The 19,873-nt window shown below is 30.6% G+C and overlaps 1 protein-coding gene across 4 annotated transcripts in view; it reads right to left on the bottom strand.

The window, feature by feature from the left end:
- Positions 1-1,991: 1,991 nt before the first annotated feature.
- Positions 1,992-19,873, bottom strand: part of LOC143057073 (endothelin-converting enzyme homolog) — an 87,338-nt gene continuing 69,456 nt past the window's right edge. For all 4 annotated transcript variants that reach the window (XM_076230303.1, XM_076230304.1, XM_076230306.1 and 1 more), the window contains 14 exons: positions 15,559-15,645; positions 14,623-14,771; positions 13,987-14,090; positions 13,195-13,313; positions 12,760-12,858; positions 11,965-12,042; positions 11,376-11,479; positions 10,364-10,474; positions 9,645-9,712; positions 8,382-8,506; positions 7,845-7,910; positions 5,924-6,019; positions 4,889-4,965; positions 1,992-3,619 (listed from right to left, as the gene is read on the bottom strand). In XM_076230303.1, coding sequence (XP_076086418.1) covers positions 3,520-3,619; positions 4,889-4,965; positions 5,924-6,019; positions 7,845-7,910; positions 8,382-8,506; positions 9,645-9,712; positions 10,364-10,474; positions 11,376-11,479; positions 11,965-12,042; positions 12,760-12,858; positions 13,195-13,313; positions 13,987-14,090; positions 14,623-14,771; positions 15,559-15,645 — 1,383 coding nt within the window. In that variant the 3' untranslated portion in view covers positions 1,992-3,519. The remainder of the gene's footprint in view (positions 3,620-4,888; positions 4,966-5,923; positions 6,020-7,844; positions 7,911-8,381; positions 8,507-9,644; positions 9,713-10,363; positions 10,475-11,375; positions 11,480-11,964; positions 12,043-12,759; positions 12,859-13,194; positions 13,314-13,986; positions 14,091-14,622; positions 14,772-15,558; positions 15,646-19,873) is intronic.

The following is a 19,873-nucleotide window of genomic DNA, read 5'->3' as shown; positions in this document are numbered from 1 at the left end:
ACAAGTAGATTACAAATCTTATCTTTTGCAAAGAGCACTACCCGACCTGTCAACAACATACATATATCTAAATGATTATACACATGATCTAATCTTACAATGTATGAATCTCTAGTAATGAGTATATATAGATGACCTTGAAACATATTATATGCTAAAAATAACTTTCCACAAAACACAGTTTTCTCTCGTTTAACTAAGAGCACCTACATAATTTGTATGGGACAAAATAATAAATTGCTCATCTAAATAACAATAGCAAGAGGTAATTAAGAGTTCAATTAGTGTACCAGTACAATACAATAGCAATACATTTCTTTGAATAATCACAAGACTAGTTAGAAATAAAAGATAATAAATCATTTTTGATATTCATATATGTATATAATAAATTTTAAATAAAAATAAAAAAAACTTTGTGGATTTCAGTGTGAGGATTTGGCATCATGTGACCTGATTTTATTTAAGTCATGTGACCTGCTCTTGTTTGAATGGGAACAGGAACTGCTCTTGATAAAAAAGAAACCTGCCTTGGAGATGTTAGCTGCTCTGTTTAAAATAACAAAATTTCTAAAAAAAAAAAAAAAACCAACAAAAAAACGAAGAAAAAAACTGATATATAAGTAACAGAACCCAAAAAGCATAAAAAAAAAGTTTTGTCATAAAAGACTGTCCATAAAGCTGCCACACTTATGTTTGTGAAACTTTTTTTTTTTTGAGAGGCGAGGGGGATGGGGGGGGGGGGGAAGGGGGGAGAGGGGAGAGGGAAGGGGGAGATTACATCACAAAGGAAGTCAAGCAACCAGCAATCCATCAATCAATCAAATTAAGAATTTGTTACACCAATCATAGACATAGTACTATTGAGTGGTATGAGTGTAAGTTATGTGTGTGTGTTTGACTGGTCAAGACTTACCTAGATCAAAAATCTATTGCCGACATGTGCTGTACAAAAACCTGTACCACTTTGACAAGTAACAATTTAATATGAATTATGACCAGTAGTAAACATTGTGATTGATAAAATCAATAAAAAATATACTCAACAAACAAGAAAAGACATAATTGTAATCCATACATATTTCAAATGGAAACAAAACATTTTCATGGTTCACACATAAAAGATAGTTCTAGAATTTCACAAAAAAACCCTGGAAAATTCAGCGTTTCAATCCTTCAATTCATAAAGCAAGATTTGCATTTTTCAGAATAAGTCAAAATTACCTAAACAAGATAAATGAGTTATCAATCATATTAATTTTAGAAGCAAAATAATTACTACTAGTAAAATCTTATAAACAAACATTATCATTCTTTAACTAAGTAGAGAATATTAAAGATCTGAACAAGAACGTGTCCAAAGTACACGGATGCCCCATCCGCACTATCATTTTCTATGTTCGATGGACCATGAAAATGTGGGAAAATCTCTAATTTGGCATCGATCATATCATAGGGAACATGTGTACTAAGTACTAAGTTTCAAGTAGATTGGACTTCAACTTTATCAAAACCTTCCTCAACCAAAAACTTTAACCTGAAGCGGGACAGACGGAATATTGAACAGACGAAGGAACAGACGAACAGAAGGACGCAGACCAAAAAACATAGTGCCCATAAATGGGGCATAAAAATATAAAGTAAGTACAAACAAACATAAAACTACAGGTAGTTACATCATAACTAAAATACTTCAGAAAATAAAGTTTGGTCTCAGAAAAAGACAAATATATATTTAACAAGGGACTAGTGTGTAAACATAAAATAAAAATGTATAGTAATACATGTAAAAAGGATTGAAAAAAGTTTTAATACTGGTAAGACAAGAGTAAAGCAAATAGATAAGCAATTCAACTACTCTGCAATACAATCAAACATGGAAATTTCCCATAGGAAAAAAACAGTGCTAGAAATAAGAAAAAAAAATAAACCAGATTTCTTTAATTTGTAATGTAAAAATAGCATCTCACTAAATTAAAATCATTGGGATAAATAAAAAAATATTGAAAAAGTTTGCATACAGTATGCCTTCATCTTGCTTTCACAAATAATTTCTCAGGCAAAATAAACTTAATAACTGAAGCAGGCAATATAAAAAATATAAAAGAAAAAACATAAAGAAGAGAGACAAGACTAGGACTTATAGGAGGCCATATAAAATACATCATCTTCTTTCAAAATATCACATCTTTGTCAGAAAAATTTGACAAATTATTGTATCTCCTTTTTATGTCAGTTTTATTCATCTTGTATCTCGCAAGGAAGATAATAAATTTCACATGGCCAAATACATGTATATTAGTAAATGTTCAATAATCGTAACAAAATAAACATATTAAATGATGTATAGGAACTGCTGTAGATAATGGATTTCTAATTGATTTTGTTAAGTTTATAATCATTCTGTGGATTCAGAATATTTCGTTGGACACCTATTTCCATTGATTTTGTGGCTACATGTGAATCACAAATCTAAATGTTCCAACAGATTGCATATTTTCCTTTGGCTTGTATGCAGAATTTGGCAAAAAAAGAAATTAAATATCCACAAAAGTTTAAGATTTCCTCAAACCATGAAAAATTGGTACCAATGATATATACATGAATCCACAATCCACACATGTATATAAATAGTGAATGCATTTTGTATAACACTTGCATTTTTCATATTATGCACTCCTTTTTAAAACACATTTTTATCTACATGTAAATAAACAAATGTTACACTTCAAAATACAGGACAAACAATGTACTAAAAAAATAACAGTATAAATATAGGAAAAGTACTAAAATAAGAAAATTAGTATTTACCCTTGTTGTAAATGAACCAGTTCAAAGGTTAATATATGGAACTATTCTCAGCATTGTCAACTTTGAAAACGCCACGTCTGATAACATAAATTTTAAATAAACATTATCTCAAAACCTGAACTGGTTCATTCGAGCACTTATTGCTTCAAATAAGTTTGTGCAATCATGGATTTTAAAACACCTTTTTGCTATTTGTCTGCCATGTCTAGACATCACAAAGGTTCCTGTTATATTTGAAAATCACAATAGAAAATCTTACGCCACAATGGAAAAGTGATGGTTTTATGATGTCAAAAGTTAAGATTCTCCGGCCAAATGGCAGCTAAAAGTGTATAACAATTTATGAAAAGTTACTAAATATTGCTACAAACTAGCAACAATTTGTTTTATTCATGTTAGAATTATACAAATTTGGATCACAATCTATCATGTATTGCTTGAAATTATTTTTTTGTAAATATCCACTGCATGTGACTCTAGATTTTCATTTCTTAACTACAAAAAATCTTCTTATTATTTGAAAAATAACATCTAACAAAAGTTGGAATACATTTGTTCAAGTTTAAAATCCTTATTGTACCATTAACTAAATAAACAATCTTAAACAATAACAATTTTAACATTATTAATAATATAAAATGCCTCAATTTAATAAACAGAATATTTATCATATGCTGTTCACATTAACGCCTATTGCGTACACCAGTTTCACCAGACTTCACATTTATGGACTGGGTTCATCCGAGAATTCTTCGCACAACCATAATTTTCAGCAAACTCCTTCGAGTTGGATAATGTCCCTATTACTCTGTAAAAAAGAATATATAATCTTTTATATACTTTTGTTTAAAATAAAACAAGAAATAACACATATAGATGTAAGGAAAACATTCACCACCATGAAATATTTACTAATAATTATGTAAAACACATATAGATGTAAGGAAAACATTCACCACCATGAAATATTTACTAATAATCATGTAAAACACATATAGATGTAAGGAAAACATTCACCACCATGAAATATTTACTAATAATCATGTAAAACACATATAGATGTAAGGAAAACATTCACCACCATGAAATATTTACTAATAATCATGTAAAACACATATAGATGTAAGGAAAACATTCACCACCATGACATATTTACTAATAATCATGTAATAACAGGAAAGGCTAATTCAGAAGTTGATAAGATCCCTTTCACTTCCAAAAATTAATTAAACCACCGTTATTTTTATGAATTTTTCATAAAATGTACCCCCATTTTTTTATATCACAAAATTTCCATGTGGTGGCTACAATACAATTTCATTTTTTTTTTTTTCAAAAATTATGTGATTGTGGGTTTTAAAATCCATTTAATACTCTTCATTATAGCTATTTTGTTGGAAAATTATCGCTTGAAACTAAGGAGGCACATGGCGTTGCTAATGAAATTGACATGAAATTGACAACGTCGTCGTAGGTAAAATAGCGATAAACAGATTATCATTGGTCATCTCTACTTGATTACCTTTCTCGCTTTCGCCATAACCACTCAAGCGAAAAAGATTATCTATAATTATTAAAAATTTCAAGACCAAATATGAAATCATTCCATAGTCCCATCGAATAACTCCTTGCTCAATGAGAACAGTAAATTTTAAATATTGCCATCAGTAAGTGACTGCACAATTTTTATAGAATTTTCAATATTTATTTTACTATTTCTGAAAACTGTGTTACATCACTTCTTGTGGCTGTAACAGTACTAGTAGTGGTTTCGTAGAATTTACTATAATATTACAAGATCTATAAAAGTATGTATGTTTTATCACTATTTTTACGAAATTTTCCTTTAATCTTAGATTGATAATTTCCTTTCTCAGTATAAAGTAAATTGATATGAAAAATCATGGCTAGAAACCAAGGTAGCACATGGTGTTGTTCTTGAATTTAAGAGAGTCGTCATAGATAAAATAGTGTTAATCAACTGGATTGCTTTTCTCACTTTCACTGCACCGGCTCATGCTAGAAAATCAATCTCGTTGGGACGACTGTCGATAATCTATAAATATAGATAATATACCTGTATTTTGCTGGACTATGAGGATCAGTTAATATCTGTAGATGATCTGCTTCAGCCGTACTAGATGAACACCATACCTGAAATAAAATTGGGAATCATAAATCTGTTAACTCAAAATTTAGCAAATAAATTAGAGCTCAGAATTTTTCATTGAGGAATTTCAAAAGTCTTGAAATGCATATGTATATTTAAAATATAATTTCACACATGCATTTGAAATACATAAAAATATCAAAAGATTTATATAAAAAAAAAAGCTATGCATGCTTTTTTAGTGTATTTTAAGAAGAAAAAAGCAAGAAAATGGACCTTTCTTTACCATCTCAACCCTCTTTAATATGCCCAAGTTCTCTAACAATAAGCTCAATTTGTCTTTTCAATAGATGGTTTACAAAAAACCTTAATAAATTTTTGGTTTTTGGACTATATTTATGAAATGGTATCATTTAAAGGATGGTAGCATTTTGAACTTCATAGTTTTTACGAATTGTTTTGTTTAAATTCTTTTTCTATTTATGGTGAAAGCCAGGTTTGTGGCTTGGTGAGAACATCTACCTCAATTTTAAAAAGCTGATCATAAATGTATTTCGTAAATCAAAATTGGTTATCAATAATTTCTACGCTTTCATTACTAGTTGAGTTCTCATTTGCAATCAATTTCCTTATTTTCATACATCAATGCTCCATTTTTAAAAGACAAATCTTAAGGTGGTATCCAACACCTGAACTAAAATTAATTTAGCTCGTTTAATTTTCTTTAAATTTTGACAAAGTATTTACTTTGACCCTTTTAAATTTTGACAAAGTATTTACTTTGACCCTTTAACAAAAATATAAAAAATTCAAAAAATTTGAACCAACCGTTTAATCAGAAAAAAGAAAAATTACACTGGTTAAATAGCAGTTTGACAAACACCAATTTTGATCATTGGAGAAGCTTAATATTCCCTTCACAACACAACGTAATTAAAACGTATAGCTGACTTTACAGAGTTATCTCCCTGTAGTGTTATGTACCACCTTAAATGAACATACCTGAGCAAATCCTAGGAAGAAAAGTTGTTGATGTGTAAGGTTTAATGTAGGTAGAGGTCTCTCAGGTGTGTGATGACCTACCCAATCAAGATATGCCTGTAAAATAATATAAATGTAGAATAATAATTCCTCAGACTCACATGAACTAAAATCAATAATTATATCTTGATATAACTGTGTTAAAGTGTAAATATATAAAGTATTCTTTATAATGAGTCCTTATAAATAAAATCAATGTAATAACATAACACAACACAACATAACATAGATGTCAAGTTTAGTTAGGATATCAAAAATATCAGTAGGCAAATTTATATCTATTGCCAGAAGAAAATTCTGTATTAACTATAAAGTATAAGGTGATTTATTTCAATAAGGAATTATTTTTTCTTACATATAATAGTATATGGGGATTTATTGCAAAAGTTTGGCTGTAAACAGAATAACAAAATCATCTAATACCAAAGCTATACTATATAACAATTAAATTGTTTGCTTCAATTGCATACCTGCCAAGTTTTGAAAGTGCCCATGGGGGTTTTAGTGCACGACAACAATTTCAAAGGTTACAATTCTTTGCGACAACTATTTTGCGTGTGCTGTTTTGTGGTCTAGAAAAAGTGTCATATTTGTAAGATGAGCTTACATGCCTTTTTCTTAAGTTTATTTGCATTATATATCAGTAGAAAAGATGAACATGTAGCTGCAAGACCAGGAATTAATTTCATGTGTAAGGATATTAAATAATTGTTGACTTTTCCAATTTAAAATAATGCACAAAGAAAGACCTTTATCAGGTTGGGAACAACACCTAGGGGTATCCCCTAAATGTAAGGACATTAAAAACCACTTTTTTTTTTTAGTAAAAATGAGCACATATTCATATTATTTGAAGAAACTTTCCCCAAAGAATTATACATCTTATGATCTATCTGGTATATAATATGGTCAACACATGTCCAAGAATTTTGGTATGTTCTTGGCCTAATATATCATGTATCTCTTCTTTATTTTTCAAAATAATTGGACCCTACATTTAGAAAAGTAGTTCTAAATATAATGTCAGAATTTCCCATTTTTACATGTAAGTTAAATAAAAATCTAAATTTTTCATTTTTATTTTTCACAGAAGTAAAATGACCCCTTGACTAAGGCATGTCCCTCATTTAAGGGATTCCTCATGTGGGTTTTTTTTGTTTTGTCCATGTGAAAAATAAAGAATTGTACATTAAATGATTTGGTATTTTAATTAAATACATAAATAACATTTGTTACAGCAAGTGTAATATCAATAAATTAGTGAATAAACTACTATTTATTATCTTTATGGTAGTACTGCATCATTGAAGTTTGTCAATCAGCCATGCTTTTATTCTTATTCTGTGTAAGAACCTCCTTGCAGGTGAAAAAAACATTTGCAATGTTCACGATTTTAAAAAACAGAGGAATTCAACACAAGTTCAAAATCTAGGATGTTAGAATTATCTTGAGAAAACGTTTTTGATTGGCTGATTAATTTGATCATAAGAAACGTAGAATTTGATTGGCTGAACACGAATGTCTTCCTTGGACACAGTTCAAAATCGGGAACCATCATATTTTTCGTGTAGATTTTCACAAAATAGTGTTTTAGAGGGTTTTTCACGATCAAAATCGTGTAATACACGCCTAAATCGTGAAAGTTGGCAGGTATGCAATTGATTATTATTGCTGTGTTTTGAGAATACTAACAGCAACATGTCTTAATGATCCTCAATAATCAAAAAATGTAAGTATGTTTTTCATGCCTAATTTATTCACTACAAATAATATAAAATCTATTAACAAAATATTTTGTGCACATGATCTTATACGATCTCAATTAAAGTAGATTGACCAGCTATTATATATCCAATCCATACATTTGATTATTTGAACTTACATGATATGCAGATTTAAGCCCTCCATTATCTGCAATATTTTCACCTAGTGTCTGCTTCCCATCAACCTGTAAATCAAGGGAGATAATTACAAATATGTGGGGAAGTAAAAGATGCATTTTGCAGTTGTCTCCCATTGATTTTGTTCAATGTCAAATTATTGGTTAAACAAAGGTGGAGAAACATCTCGATTAAGCTACAGACAAGCAAACATTTTAAAAAAAAAGAAAAAAGAAATTATTTTTTGTAAATTAATTGTTTGTTATTTATGCAAACAATGCTAACTTCCGTGCGTCCATATATGAAATAATCTTTTTAATGTGATAACAAATGATATTGATTAAAAAAAAATAATATCGTGATTTCTGTAATAACATTGCTGTAAATTGCAGGAACTACACATTTTTAAAGCATAGTAAGTTTAATATGCACTGCTCAAATTTCTGTTGTAGTATGCAATATACATATTTTTGCAAATATAAATTCAGGTTAACTATATATGATTGAATAATTTTCTAATTTCCATTATGTCTACTTACATGATCATCTTGAAGTTTATAACTGGAATACTGATTGATAAAACATTTTGTCTGTACGTTAAAATTCTCTATTGATCTATTGTTCCACCAGGGACGTAAATTACCAAACTTGTCATATTCACGACCTTGACGAAGAATAACATATCTTTTAATTATTAGACACAGAAAAGAGTAAGCAAGTTTGAATACAGTGGTCCTTATATTGTTCTTTTAGCATTTTTTTCATGCCATTTTTACTGATAGTACCAAAAAAACTAAGTAAGCTTAAAAGTGCACTAGCTGTCAAATGTGTGTTAACCGATTTGAATCAAATTGTCATATTTGATTTACAACAATGTAAAACATTTATCCAAATTATAAAAAGTCTAAAATAAATGATTTTTTTGTGGATCGAACCAAGTAAATCATTTACCATTTACCATTTTAAATGATTTACCTTTGTTTCACTTTCAATGTTGACATTCTTTTCCTATAAATAACTTTACACCCACTATTCATGCCTTATCCATCTCTTGCTAAGGATTTAAGTTGAAGTTCAAGTGAGTATGGATTCAATGAGGTCGAATTATTCGCTTGCAAGTTTTTTCTTAGCTTATTTTGACATAATTGACCCATACTGCCTGCTAAAAGCCAATTATTATTTCACAATTTCACTTTCATTAATGATTGAACAAAAAAGTCATGATATAATTTTTTTATATATATCATAGCTAGTGCCCCAATTTATTCTTCAAATACTGGGGATTCCTTTTTATTTATTCGGTATCAATTTTCAAGGATTTTGTGAGTTTAGACGAACCAAAATTGCTCAACTTTCCTATAGGCCCTATGTAAAATGTAAAATTTTGTAAACCCAACCGTAAAATTAAGTATCAAGAAAACATTTATTTTTCAAACCAAACCATAGATGAATCCACAGCTTTTTGTAACAAAGATTATCGATTCAATTCATTTAAGGAATGACTAATATTTTTTCTGTCTATGAAAAAAACCATAAAAAATGTGGTCCACACTAAATAACCCACTACATGGGTTATTTTAAAGTGTCCACCACATTTTTTTATGTTATTTTGAATGGTCAGAATAAATATTAGTTATTTCTTGTAATTTAATTCTAAATTCCATTTTAAACCGAAGTAAACCATACAAAACTTTGATGATATCACGGTCACATGACTAAATTATCTTTATGAGCTGAAAAACAAAACAACGTCAGCCAATCAGAAGATTTGTTACATTCAAAATTAATTTATTAGTTTGTACCTTGATCATCGAAACCATGTGTTAGTTCATGACCCATCACCACACCCATAGCTCCAAAGTTTAATGATCTACAAGCATACCAATTAAATATTTTATTCAAAAATAAATCATGCAAATATGAGGGAATTTGCCGTTTCAGAATCTGATGCATTCTGGGTAATATTTTCAAAGTGTACACCAAAACGTTGTGATTGATTGAAAACGTTCTAAACAATGGAAATAGCGACAATGACTTAACATTATTTTTATTTTGGCGAACAAACAATGAGAATACCCATAGTCCTTTAGATTCTGAAAAGGTGAATTGATTTGCTCTATATTCTATATATTTTGTCTTAATTTCATATAGGAATCTTAAATGAAACTTTTTCAGAGTAATAATCATTTTTAAGAAGTGATGTAATTTCAGTAGTTTACACAAAATTTTATAACATTTAAACTGTAATGGAATAAAAACTAGAAATTCAGGGATCAGTGTGCACCATTGGTCTCTTATTAAACTTTTTATAAAATTGACACACAAAAATACAAGTGTAAGCCTCTAGAATTACTTTCTTTTTATAAAATAAATCAATGTTTCAAAAATTCCAATAGGGAACACTCCTTTTAATAAGGTTTGAATTAAATCCTTGTTTCAAAAAATTATGATAGTTCCCTATTAAAATGAATCAAGATAAAACAATTTAAAAGTATAAACTTAATTGCCAGCAAAACCTTACTTGGGATATTCTTGATCATAGAAGGGAGCTTGAAGTATTCCTGCTGGAAATACAATCTGGTTTTTAGAGGGAGTGTAGTATGCATTCACTGTAGGTGGAGACATCCCCCATCTGAAATGAACAATACTTATAGTTAACTATGTTCTAGTCAAATTTTTGAAAACTGAAATAAGTTGAATTGTGAGCAATAAACTGATAAATTACTTATACCACTGCTACTGATGTCAATATAATGAAATTGTATGCGACTTTTTACACAGGACAATGCCTTACCAAGTCAGGAATACAACAGTTGTTGTCAGCTACAAATGTACTGTAAACCAACTTATTTTTGCGAGTGATTTATTTTCGCAACTTTTGCAAGTAGGAGAATAACGCGAATAATAATCGTCCCGAATATGCAATACTTGAATCATTCCTTTTTAACTTCAGAAAATCGCGAAATTAAATGGCTGCAAAGTGCCCTAAAAAGGGTAAAACACGAAACTAAGTATACACGAAGATAAGTTGGTTTACAGTATATGTATTTAGTAAGCACAAGAAGCTGATGAGCAATGATTCTGAATATTGCACTCAAAGCTGTAAAGAAAGCTCAACAATGTTTGTGTATTAGAACTTTCAGTTTAATCTAATCCGTCTGTGTGACACTTTGTTATAAGTATCATCAGTTAAAGCTTTAAAGTGTCTATGAAATCAAGAGCAGACTATTTGTTGGATGCACATACACCTGCATGTATAGACTGAAGGACTAATTACTATAGGGATACAGCTATGTGTATAGACTGAAGGACTAATTACTATAGGGATACAGCTATGTGTATAGACTGAAGGACTAATTACTATAGGGATACAGCTATGTGTATAGACTGAAGGACTAATTACTATAGGGATACAGCTTTGTGTATAGACTGAAGGACTAATTACTATAGGGATACAGCTATGTGTATAGACTGAAGGACTAATTACTATAGGGATACAGCTATGGATTCTGGAACCTAGTAAAAGTACTTACGCATTTGACTCTGGTGATTTCCTCAGCTTTGCCAGATCTTTCTTTTGAATAAAGTATAAATTTCTTACATTGTTCCAAAAATATTCATCCCCTTTAATTATAAGCTGAAAAGATAAAACTAGTTACTTTTCAAATGACAACAATTTTACATAATGTCTTATTAATTTTATCATTAGTTTACTTGTTGAAGAGAGATACTTTCCATCTAATGCAAAGTCTGAATTTTTTAATTAGAATTTATGATTGCAAAAGTTGTGACAGAATACCTTCAAATTTTGATTGCCTTATTTACATGTAGCATTCCTGTATATGATGGCAAGGTGACCATTAGTAGTCTCCGGTGGAGAGTTGTCTTATTGGCAATCATTTCACATCTTTTTATTTTTATATTATGGTGACCGTTAGTAGTCTCTGGTGGAGAGTTGTCTTATTGGCAATCATTTCACATCTTTTTATTTTTATATTATGTTCTGAAACCTGAATCACTTGGTTCTATTACCTGTTGTTTTTAGTGATATATTACAATAACTTTTTATCGTATCAGTAAAAACTACTTGCATCTTATATCATCAATACACAATATATTTACCCCACTATATTCTTTATCTAGACGAGTTTTGTTGTTGATAAAAGCTGGGAAACCGATCATATCTATCACAGCATTTGCCTACAAAATATTATAAAATACTTTTGAGATCAAAGAGAAAGTATGAAAAGGTTACTGTTTTATCCATGAATTCAATATTTCAAATAATATATATAATTCGTATGTAAGAAATAAGTCTATCAGATGTAAGTAACTTAAAAATAGTTGATTTGTGGTTTATGTATTTGCTTTTGGTTTCTTAATATTCTTGCATTTAAAAAACAACAACATTGATGCACTAAAAAGACAATTTCTGTATAAAACAAATCTTATAGGATTCCAAGGAACCTGGTCTCTATATATGTGCTGACAGTGTTTAAATGTATGTCGACTACCAAAACAATTATAGTTGCTTACATTCACTTCATTTGGACTTCAGTCGATAGTTGTCAGTGTCAATCATACCAGATCTTATTTTCATACCAAGAAAAGCTTATTCATTTTTCTGTAATTTTTTGATAAATGAACAAAGAAAAGAAAGTTTGACTGAGCTTTCTGCTTTTTAACATACTTTTGAAAAAGAAAAAAAAATACTAAAATATTAAGCAAGTAAAATTATTGAAATCTTATTGTTATCAAAGAAATTCTATTGGACATTTAGTTGAATAAATGAGGCTAAATTATAGCAAAAGCTTAAAATGGATTCAAAAAAAATTCACTGAAAATTCTGCCTCATTTTATAGGTAAATATTGTCTATTAAAGATAGCACTATAAATATATATATATATATATGTTACCTTATCAATGGCTGCCTTCCTTGTAAATTCATCCATCCATTTGAGATTAGGTAGATTGTTGATAAATGCTGTTTTTACTTCAGCAATCATAGCTTCAGCCTGCAAATACATTCACAAATAATGTCTAGTCATAAAAAGATGAAAGCTTAGAAATAATGAGGGAAACAAGTATCAACTCATTGCTAATGTATAAAAATGCAGAAACACTCATTTTCATACCTTATTGTGAATGTAGACTTTGAAAACTAATTCAGTATATCAATTTCTAAGGATATTCTAATCAATTTTACAAACAGAAGATATGTTGAAGATTTTTTTTTTCTGTAATGTTGTGCCAGTAGTACAAAAAATATTTGTTGCTTTAAACTCTGCCTAAAGTGCAGAAATAAAACTCACTGTACAAGAACTACAAAAACATTCATTGTTAACGCATACCTTGTCCTTGCTGCGACCATTAAATGCCTCCTTGACAAACATTGCTCCTAAAGCAAATCCTAGAACACTATCTGTATCAGATATACAGTATCTCCATAGTTCATCACCACCTGTTACGCCTGTAAACAAAAAGTCATAATGTACACTTTTGTTTCGTATGATTTTTATTTTTAGTTCATTCATATGTTTTGAAGTTAAGTATGAAGTTTATTTTCACTGAACTAATACCCATTTTTATTTAGGACTGAAGCCCACCTCAGGGTGCAAGATTTTCTTGCTGTTTTGACCCTTTGATACTTGACTGGGCTTTGTCCATCTGTCTAGTATATATGGTAGCTTTTATATATAGCGACATCAAAAGCATAAAACATACACGTTACCTAGAAAAATAACCATAAATTTATTTCATCACTATTTTGTGCATTTTTCCTTTGATCTTTTTTTGTGATAATTTTTCATATTATGCTACTCGCTTGAGATGGAATTTATCCCTAGAAACTAATTATAAGAAGGCATGTGGTGTTGCTAATGAAATTGACATGAAATTGATGTCATCGTCATAGGTAAGTAGTGATAAACAGATTATCATGATTGGTCATCTCAACGATTGCTTTTCTCTCTTTTGCCGTACCAGCTCAAGATAGAAAATCAATCTAGTTGAGATGATAAAGGATAATCGATAAATATTTATGGTCTTTCAACACAAAAAATTGCTATGCCATTTCATTTCACACCTCACATTCCACAAGCAGAATATTACAGATTATAACACTCCATTATATGAAACTTTACCTGAGAGAGCTTCAGTAAGAATCTTTCTTGCATCTCTGAATGGTCTAGATAGATAGTTTGCCATGGTCTTTATCACATGAACCACCAAGTAATTCTGTACTGTTCTGGAAAGATGGATTACTTTCAAAAATAAATTTTAACAACACGTTTGCTTATGTTAAATGATAATTTGTTATTGCTTTTATTTGGAGAAAAGACACAAAACATGATGTTTACCTACAACATCATATCCAAAAGTACAATTTGAAATTAGGAAAATGCTAATGAACAGAATACACATATTCCTTTTCTTCAAACAAACAATCAAAATACTTAAACAAATGGTCTATAAATAGTGGTATTATTTCGACCAGAAATTATACCCGTGGGTTATTATGTAGCTTAATACAAATAATTAATTAACTAACATATTCAAAATGAGCTGTCTTACATAACTTAACATTTAGCTGAAGACACCACTGCCAGAAAAGTAAAAAGGAAAACTGTTTCATCAGGCAATAAAAATAATTTACAGAAAAAAACAGCTAATTCAAATAGGCTAGGAATAAAGACAAAGATTAGCCAACCTCCTTCCCTAGAAGTTATTACAAGAACATGCAAATATGATAAATCCCACAATGACAAGTATTTACAAACCTCCTTCCTTTCTCAGTTTTCATGGTATCTTCCACCAGATCAGAAATCTCCTTTAAGAACTTTGGTGAGTAAGCTACTATTGGCTCTGCAGGTGTCAGTTTTATATTAACTGCGGAAAATAGCTTGTTGAAGAACTTATTCCAATTCACCTGTAAGATAAAATATCATATTCACGTTTTTCTTTGGATTAGTGTAACTCATGGTGTTTTTATTGTTTGTCAAATATAATTCAACTGAAAAATCAGGTCAAATATTCCTGGACAATCATTAGACTTTAAAACAGCCTATTTTCCTTACAGTGGAGAACAACTAAAGTTCTGACCTCATACACTTTTCCAGTTAGTTGAAGTTTTAGACTCGACAATCAAAAGATTAAAATTAATTCAGTTGCAACTTTAAAGACATATTTAAAGAGATTTTATTTTATGCTGGAAACTTTAGCGATTGCAATGGATGTCTTATTGATCTTTATAATTGTTTTTGTTCAGCATATATGGATTTTTTTCTTCTCTTGTTTTTCAAATAAACTGAATATGCAGAAAATGATTGCCACTGATCATGAAGCAAACAACAATCAATCAATCCATTTTTTCAATACACATCCATAAGAATTCTGATGTTTTTCAATACACATCCATAAGAATTCTGATGTTTTTCAATACACATCCATAAGAATTCTGATGTTTTTCAATACACATCCATAAGAATTCTGATGTTTTTCAATACACATCCAAAAGAATTCTGATGTTTTTCAATACACATCCATAAGAATTCTGATGTTTTTCAATACACATCCAAAAGAATTCTGATGTTTTTCAATACACATCCAAAAGAATTCTGATGTTTTAAAAGTGGTCTCCACTATAATAGGAAACATTTCTAAAGTAAATTCACTTTCAATATAATTTGTACATTAAAAATAATCTATGTCCTTACAAAAGTAGAATTTTCCTGTAGTTTTCCTATTGTAATTTTATGGTATATCTTTTCTTCATCTCTTCTCTCTTCCCTTGGAATTGTGATCTAAAAATATATAATTTTATAAACTGAAACAATTTTTCATTATTTTCTAAGACAATAATACCTTTATGCCTCCATTAACTCTTTAAAATTTGAGCAGTTTTAGAAACCTCATCTAATCATTTTAACATTAAATTTATAAATACACGACTTTTTAATGCTTTACGTTCTTGGCAATGCAAGACATTCAAGCAAATGCTCCTTTTATGTTCCTTGGAATTGCTGCAGAACTGTTGTGTATCAGACATAACCCTAACTTTGATCTCAGCAGTAACAACCATGTAGAAAAGAATTATAGAATAACTAATGGAAGAATTCAAATAGAGAAAAATATTCAACGAGTGACATTAATTCACGAATGTGCGTAGCGCATGAGTTAATTATCAGTGTTGTTCGGTCACGAGTTGAATATTTTTCGATATTTGAATTTTTTAATTAGTTATTCTTTTTATTACATAGGCAAATGGCTTTTTTAAAGAAATTAATATAAAACATGTAAGGAACTATATCTTTTTTCTACACATTCACAATTTGTTTTGACCCGCCGTTATCAACGTCTTGACAACGCCTATTGTTGTATGACGTCAGAGATCCACAATGAAATCAAATTTTCACAAACTCAGATAAAAATTCATAATGCAGCACAACAATATTGATATAATAACTTAATATATAAAGGCATCTTTTATTATAATTTCAATAATGTTAAATTACTTTCAAATTTGCTATGTTTTCAGCATATTCCTTTTGGATGGAATATGATAAAATATTTGTAAAATAATATTGATAGCTAATGACAACATTGGCATTAAAACGAACAAAAAATGTATGAAAAAAAAAAGGTTTTATATAACCAAAATATTTAGAACAAAATGAAGTGTTTTTGTACAAAAAAAATGCAATTTACAACTTTTACTGTTTTTGAACTTTACAATGTCAGACATTTCAAAATTAATCTTTAGATGATTGTTTACATCATGGTTGATCGTTATACGCCAAAGAATTAGTACTTTGTTCGCAGCCTCCATTCAAACGGATAACCTCCTCTTGTCGTCTTCTGATTCCTGCCATAAGTCAACTAATGTGTTGCTAAGGTAGCAGCAACAATTCCTGACAAAGGGTATTGTTTATTTCATGACGTGTTTGAACTGGGGTGTCCTTTCGTGCACTTTACGCCCAATAGTGTCCCATATATGATTGATGTGGTTCTAATCCAGGCTACGATCGGCCCAAGGAAGATAAATTAAATTCCATTGGAACAATGGATCTTCCTCCACGATGCTAATTTCCAACTTTGGCGAGCTCTGCACAATATTGGATACGGGCAAACTGTGTTTCAGTTCGTAGGCAAAGGTCCCTGAAATGGTCTTATCGCACGATAACCAGCAGCGATGAGCAGATCTCGAACATTTCTTGTTTAAAGGCTCCTGTATGGTCATCACTCTTTTTAGGATTGTATTGTTTGCAATGGGTTTCCTTCAGACTAACCTTCATAATGCTTGATTTTCCCTAGAAGATGTTATAGGGGGTCTTCTTGATCTCAGAAGGTCTTTAACATCATTTGCTGCCTGATTTTTATTCACAAAACGACTCAAGGGGAATGGTGATGACCAAAAATATGAGCAATTGTCACAGCGACATACCTGCTTCTCTCATGCTGATTATCTGCCATCTTGCTGCAGTTAAGAGTTTTGGAGGACCTATTACACGATGTCAATCACATAATTCTATAAACTTGGTTTTTTAAAGTGCTGAAAACAATGAGGATGAAAACATGTTTTGTTGTTTACAGGTACAGTAGCTGCATGTGCAGATAAGAACTTATCGAGTCGATATTTATTGATTAAACTCAGGTGATATCTAAATAATGTTTAGCTAGTTCTATTTCAACAAATTCTATCACAAAATCAAAGCGCTGTAAGCACTGTAGGCAGTTAACCAAAAACCAAGGCAAACATAATTATGAAAACTGTGGCAATGTTGCTTCAACTTTTTTTTAAAGATTTAAAAGAACAGACATTAAACATTCATATATAATTGTACATTTATGTTCATTTAATGAATTAATCATTAAGGCAAATAATTCATATTTTATCAAGGTTTTCAATAGCAACGCACATGACCATGAATGGTCATGCCTCTTTCATGAGTCAGCAGTGGTACAAATTTGCAATGATTGCAGTTCTTCCAGTTGATCGTAATTGTTCTTATTAGTTGACTGTTAGTACATGATAGTAGTTCAAGTTGACTTTAGTACGAGCTTGTAAAAGTATGAATAGACTTGCTTCCCTGGAAAGAAACTAAGTTTGTGTTGTACAGTACAAAAGTTATGAGACACAAATCAGACAAATGTTTACTACTACAGGGATCAACGGTGAGGTCTGACTGACCTGTCCATAGTAAATGTAAATGACTCCCACCTTCACCCCAAGTCCATAATGTCTAAGTTTGGAATAAAATGACAGGTGTTAGGGTTTAGCAAAGTGATATGCATATGTGTCGCCTATGAGATTGACCTTGTATGTCATTCAATCTTTTTTGAAATGACAAACAGGAATGAATATGGTTTAGGCGTTGGTATCTCAATCTTTTACAAGTTCTCAAAACACACACAAGAGGGTGTGGGGTGATCCTAGGGACTACCCCTATTTTTCATTTGATTTTTTATATTGTCCCATACATGAATATATATGGTTTATGGGTGGGGATCTCGACCGTTATCAAGTTTTCAAACAGGAGGGGTGGGGGCCCCAGTGACTTCCCCTATATTTCATTTGATTTGTTATATTGTCCAATACTTAAATATATATGGTTGAGGGGTGGGGATCTCATCTGTTTCTAAGTTATCAAACAGGAGTGGGTAGGGTGACCCTAAGGACTCTCCCTATATTTCATTTGATTAGTTCTCATACATGAATATATATGGTTTAATTTAAAGGTGGGAGCTCGACTGTTTCCAATTTCTCAATCAGGAAGGGTAGGGTGACTGCAGGGACTCCCCCTATATTTCATTTAATTTAGAGTTGGGGATCCCATCTGTTTCAAAGTTTTTAAACATGAGGGGTAGGGTGACCACAGGGACTTCCCCTATATTTCATTTGATTTATTATATATATAGTCTTATACATGAGTATATATGGTCAAGGGGTGATGATCTGGAATTTTTCCAAGTTCTCAAACAGGAGGGTGTACAGTGACCATAGGGACCCCTTATAATTCATTTGATTTGTAATATTGTCCCATACATAAATATATATTGTTTAAGATTGTCGATCTCGACTGTTATAAATTCTCCGACCTCCACCTATATTTCATATGATTTGTTATATTATCCCATACATGAATATATATGGTTTAGGGTGGGGGATCTTGACCGTTACCAAGTTTTGGTCATTTTGGTCTCTTGTGGATAGTTGTCTCATTGGCAATCATACCACATCTTTTTTTTTGTATAAGAAACTTCCAGCTATTTTAACTGACCTATCAAAATTGAGAAGAAAAAAATACCCCTTGAAATTGCAGAAATATGTTTAACTTGAAAAGCATTTAACATGCATTACCAACATTTATCACTGATAAAGAAAATTTATACTGTTACCAGGAACATATATATTGTTAGATAAACTGTTCCCAGCTGTCACATTGGATTTTGACATTAAAATTGGTGTACAAAATATTTTCTGCTTTTTCTTTCTTTTGGTTTTCAATTCTAGTGTTTATATTTATTTACCATTCATAAATGTATTTTGTCACCTGTCTGGATTTTTTTAGTTGAAAGCCAAAACCCGAGATTACCCTTATCCGCTTCCGGAATCGGATCCGATATTGTAATGTCTTCTCGCGGCAGCCATTTTATTTTCAATGTTGTGTTTGACAGATAGTGAGATACGATAATGCTCGGATTTACACATTATTTATCGGCGATTTTCTGTATAAAGCTAGCGGTTGAACAAATTGAACATCGCTGTCATGAATAGTAATGATGAAAATAAGTTTGAGATTGTTTATTAGGAAACTGGTAAAAATGTTTGCAAAGTTATTGTTTTTCTTTCAATTTCCGTCGGGCATGTCGGGCGTAGCTAGTAACCAAGTAGAAAGTCCGACTGCAAAAGTGGAAGGTCGCAGACTTCGGACCACCGCTAATTTGAACCCCTGCGTCCAAATTGAAAAGATAAGAAAATTTCGTCTTCTAATTCAAAATTGCCGCCAACAGCGTGATCAGTTGAACTTA

Source organism: Mytilus galloprovincialis, chromosome 13 (genome assembly GCF_965363235.1).
Source record: "Mytilus galloprovincialis chromosome 13, xbMytGall1.hap1.1, whole genome shotgun sequence".
Lineage (NCBI taxonomy): Eukaryota > Metazoa > Mollusca > Bivalvia > Mytilida > Mytilidae > Mytilus > Mytilus galloprovincialis.
This window is presented reverse-complemented; position numbering and strand designations above follow the sequence as displayed.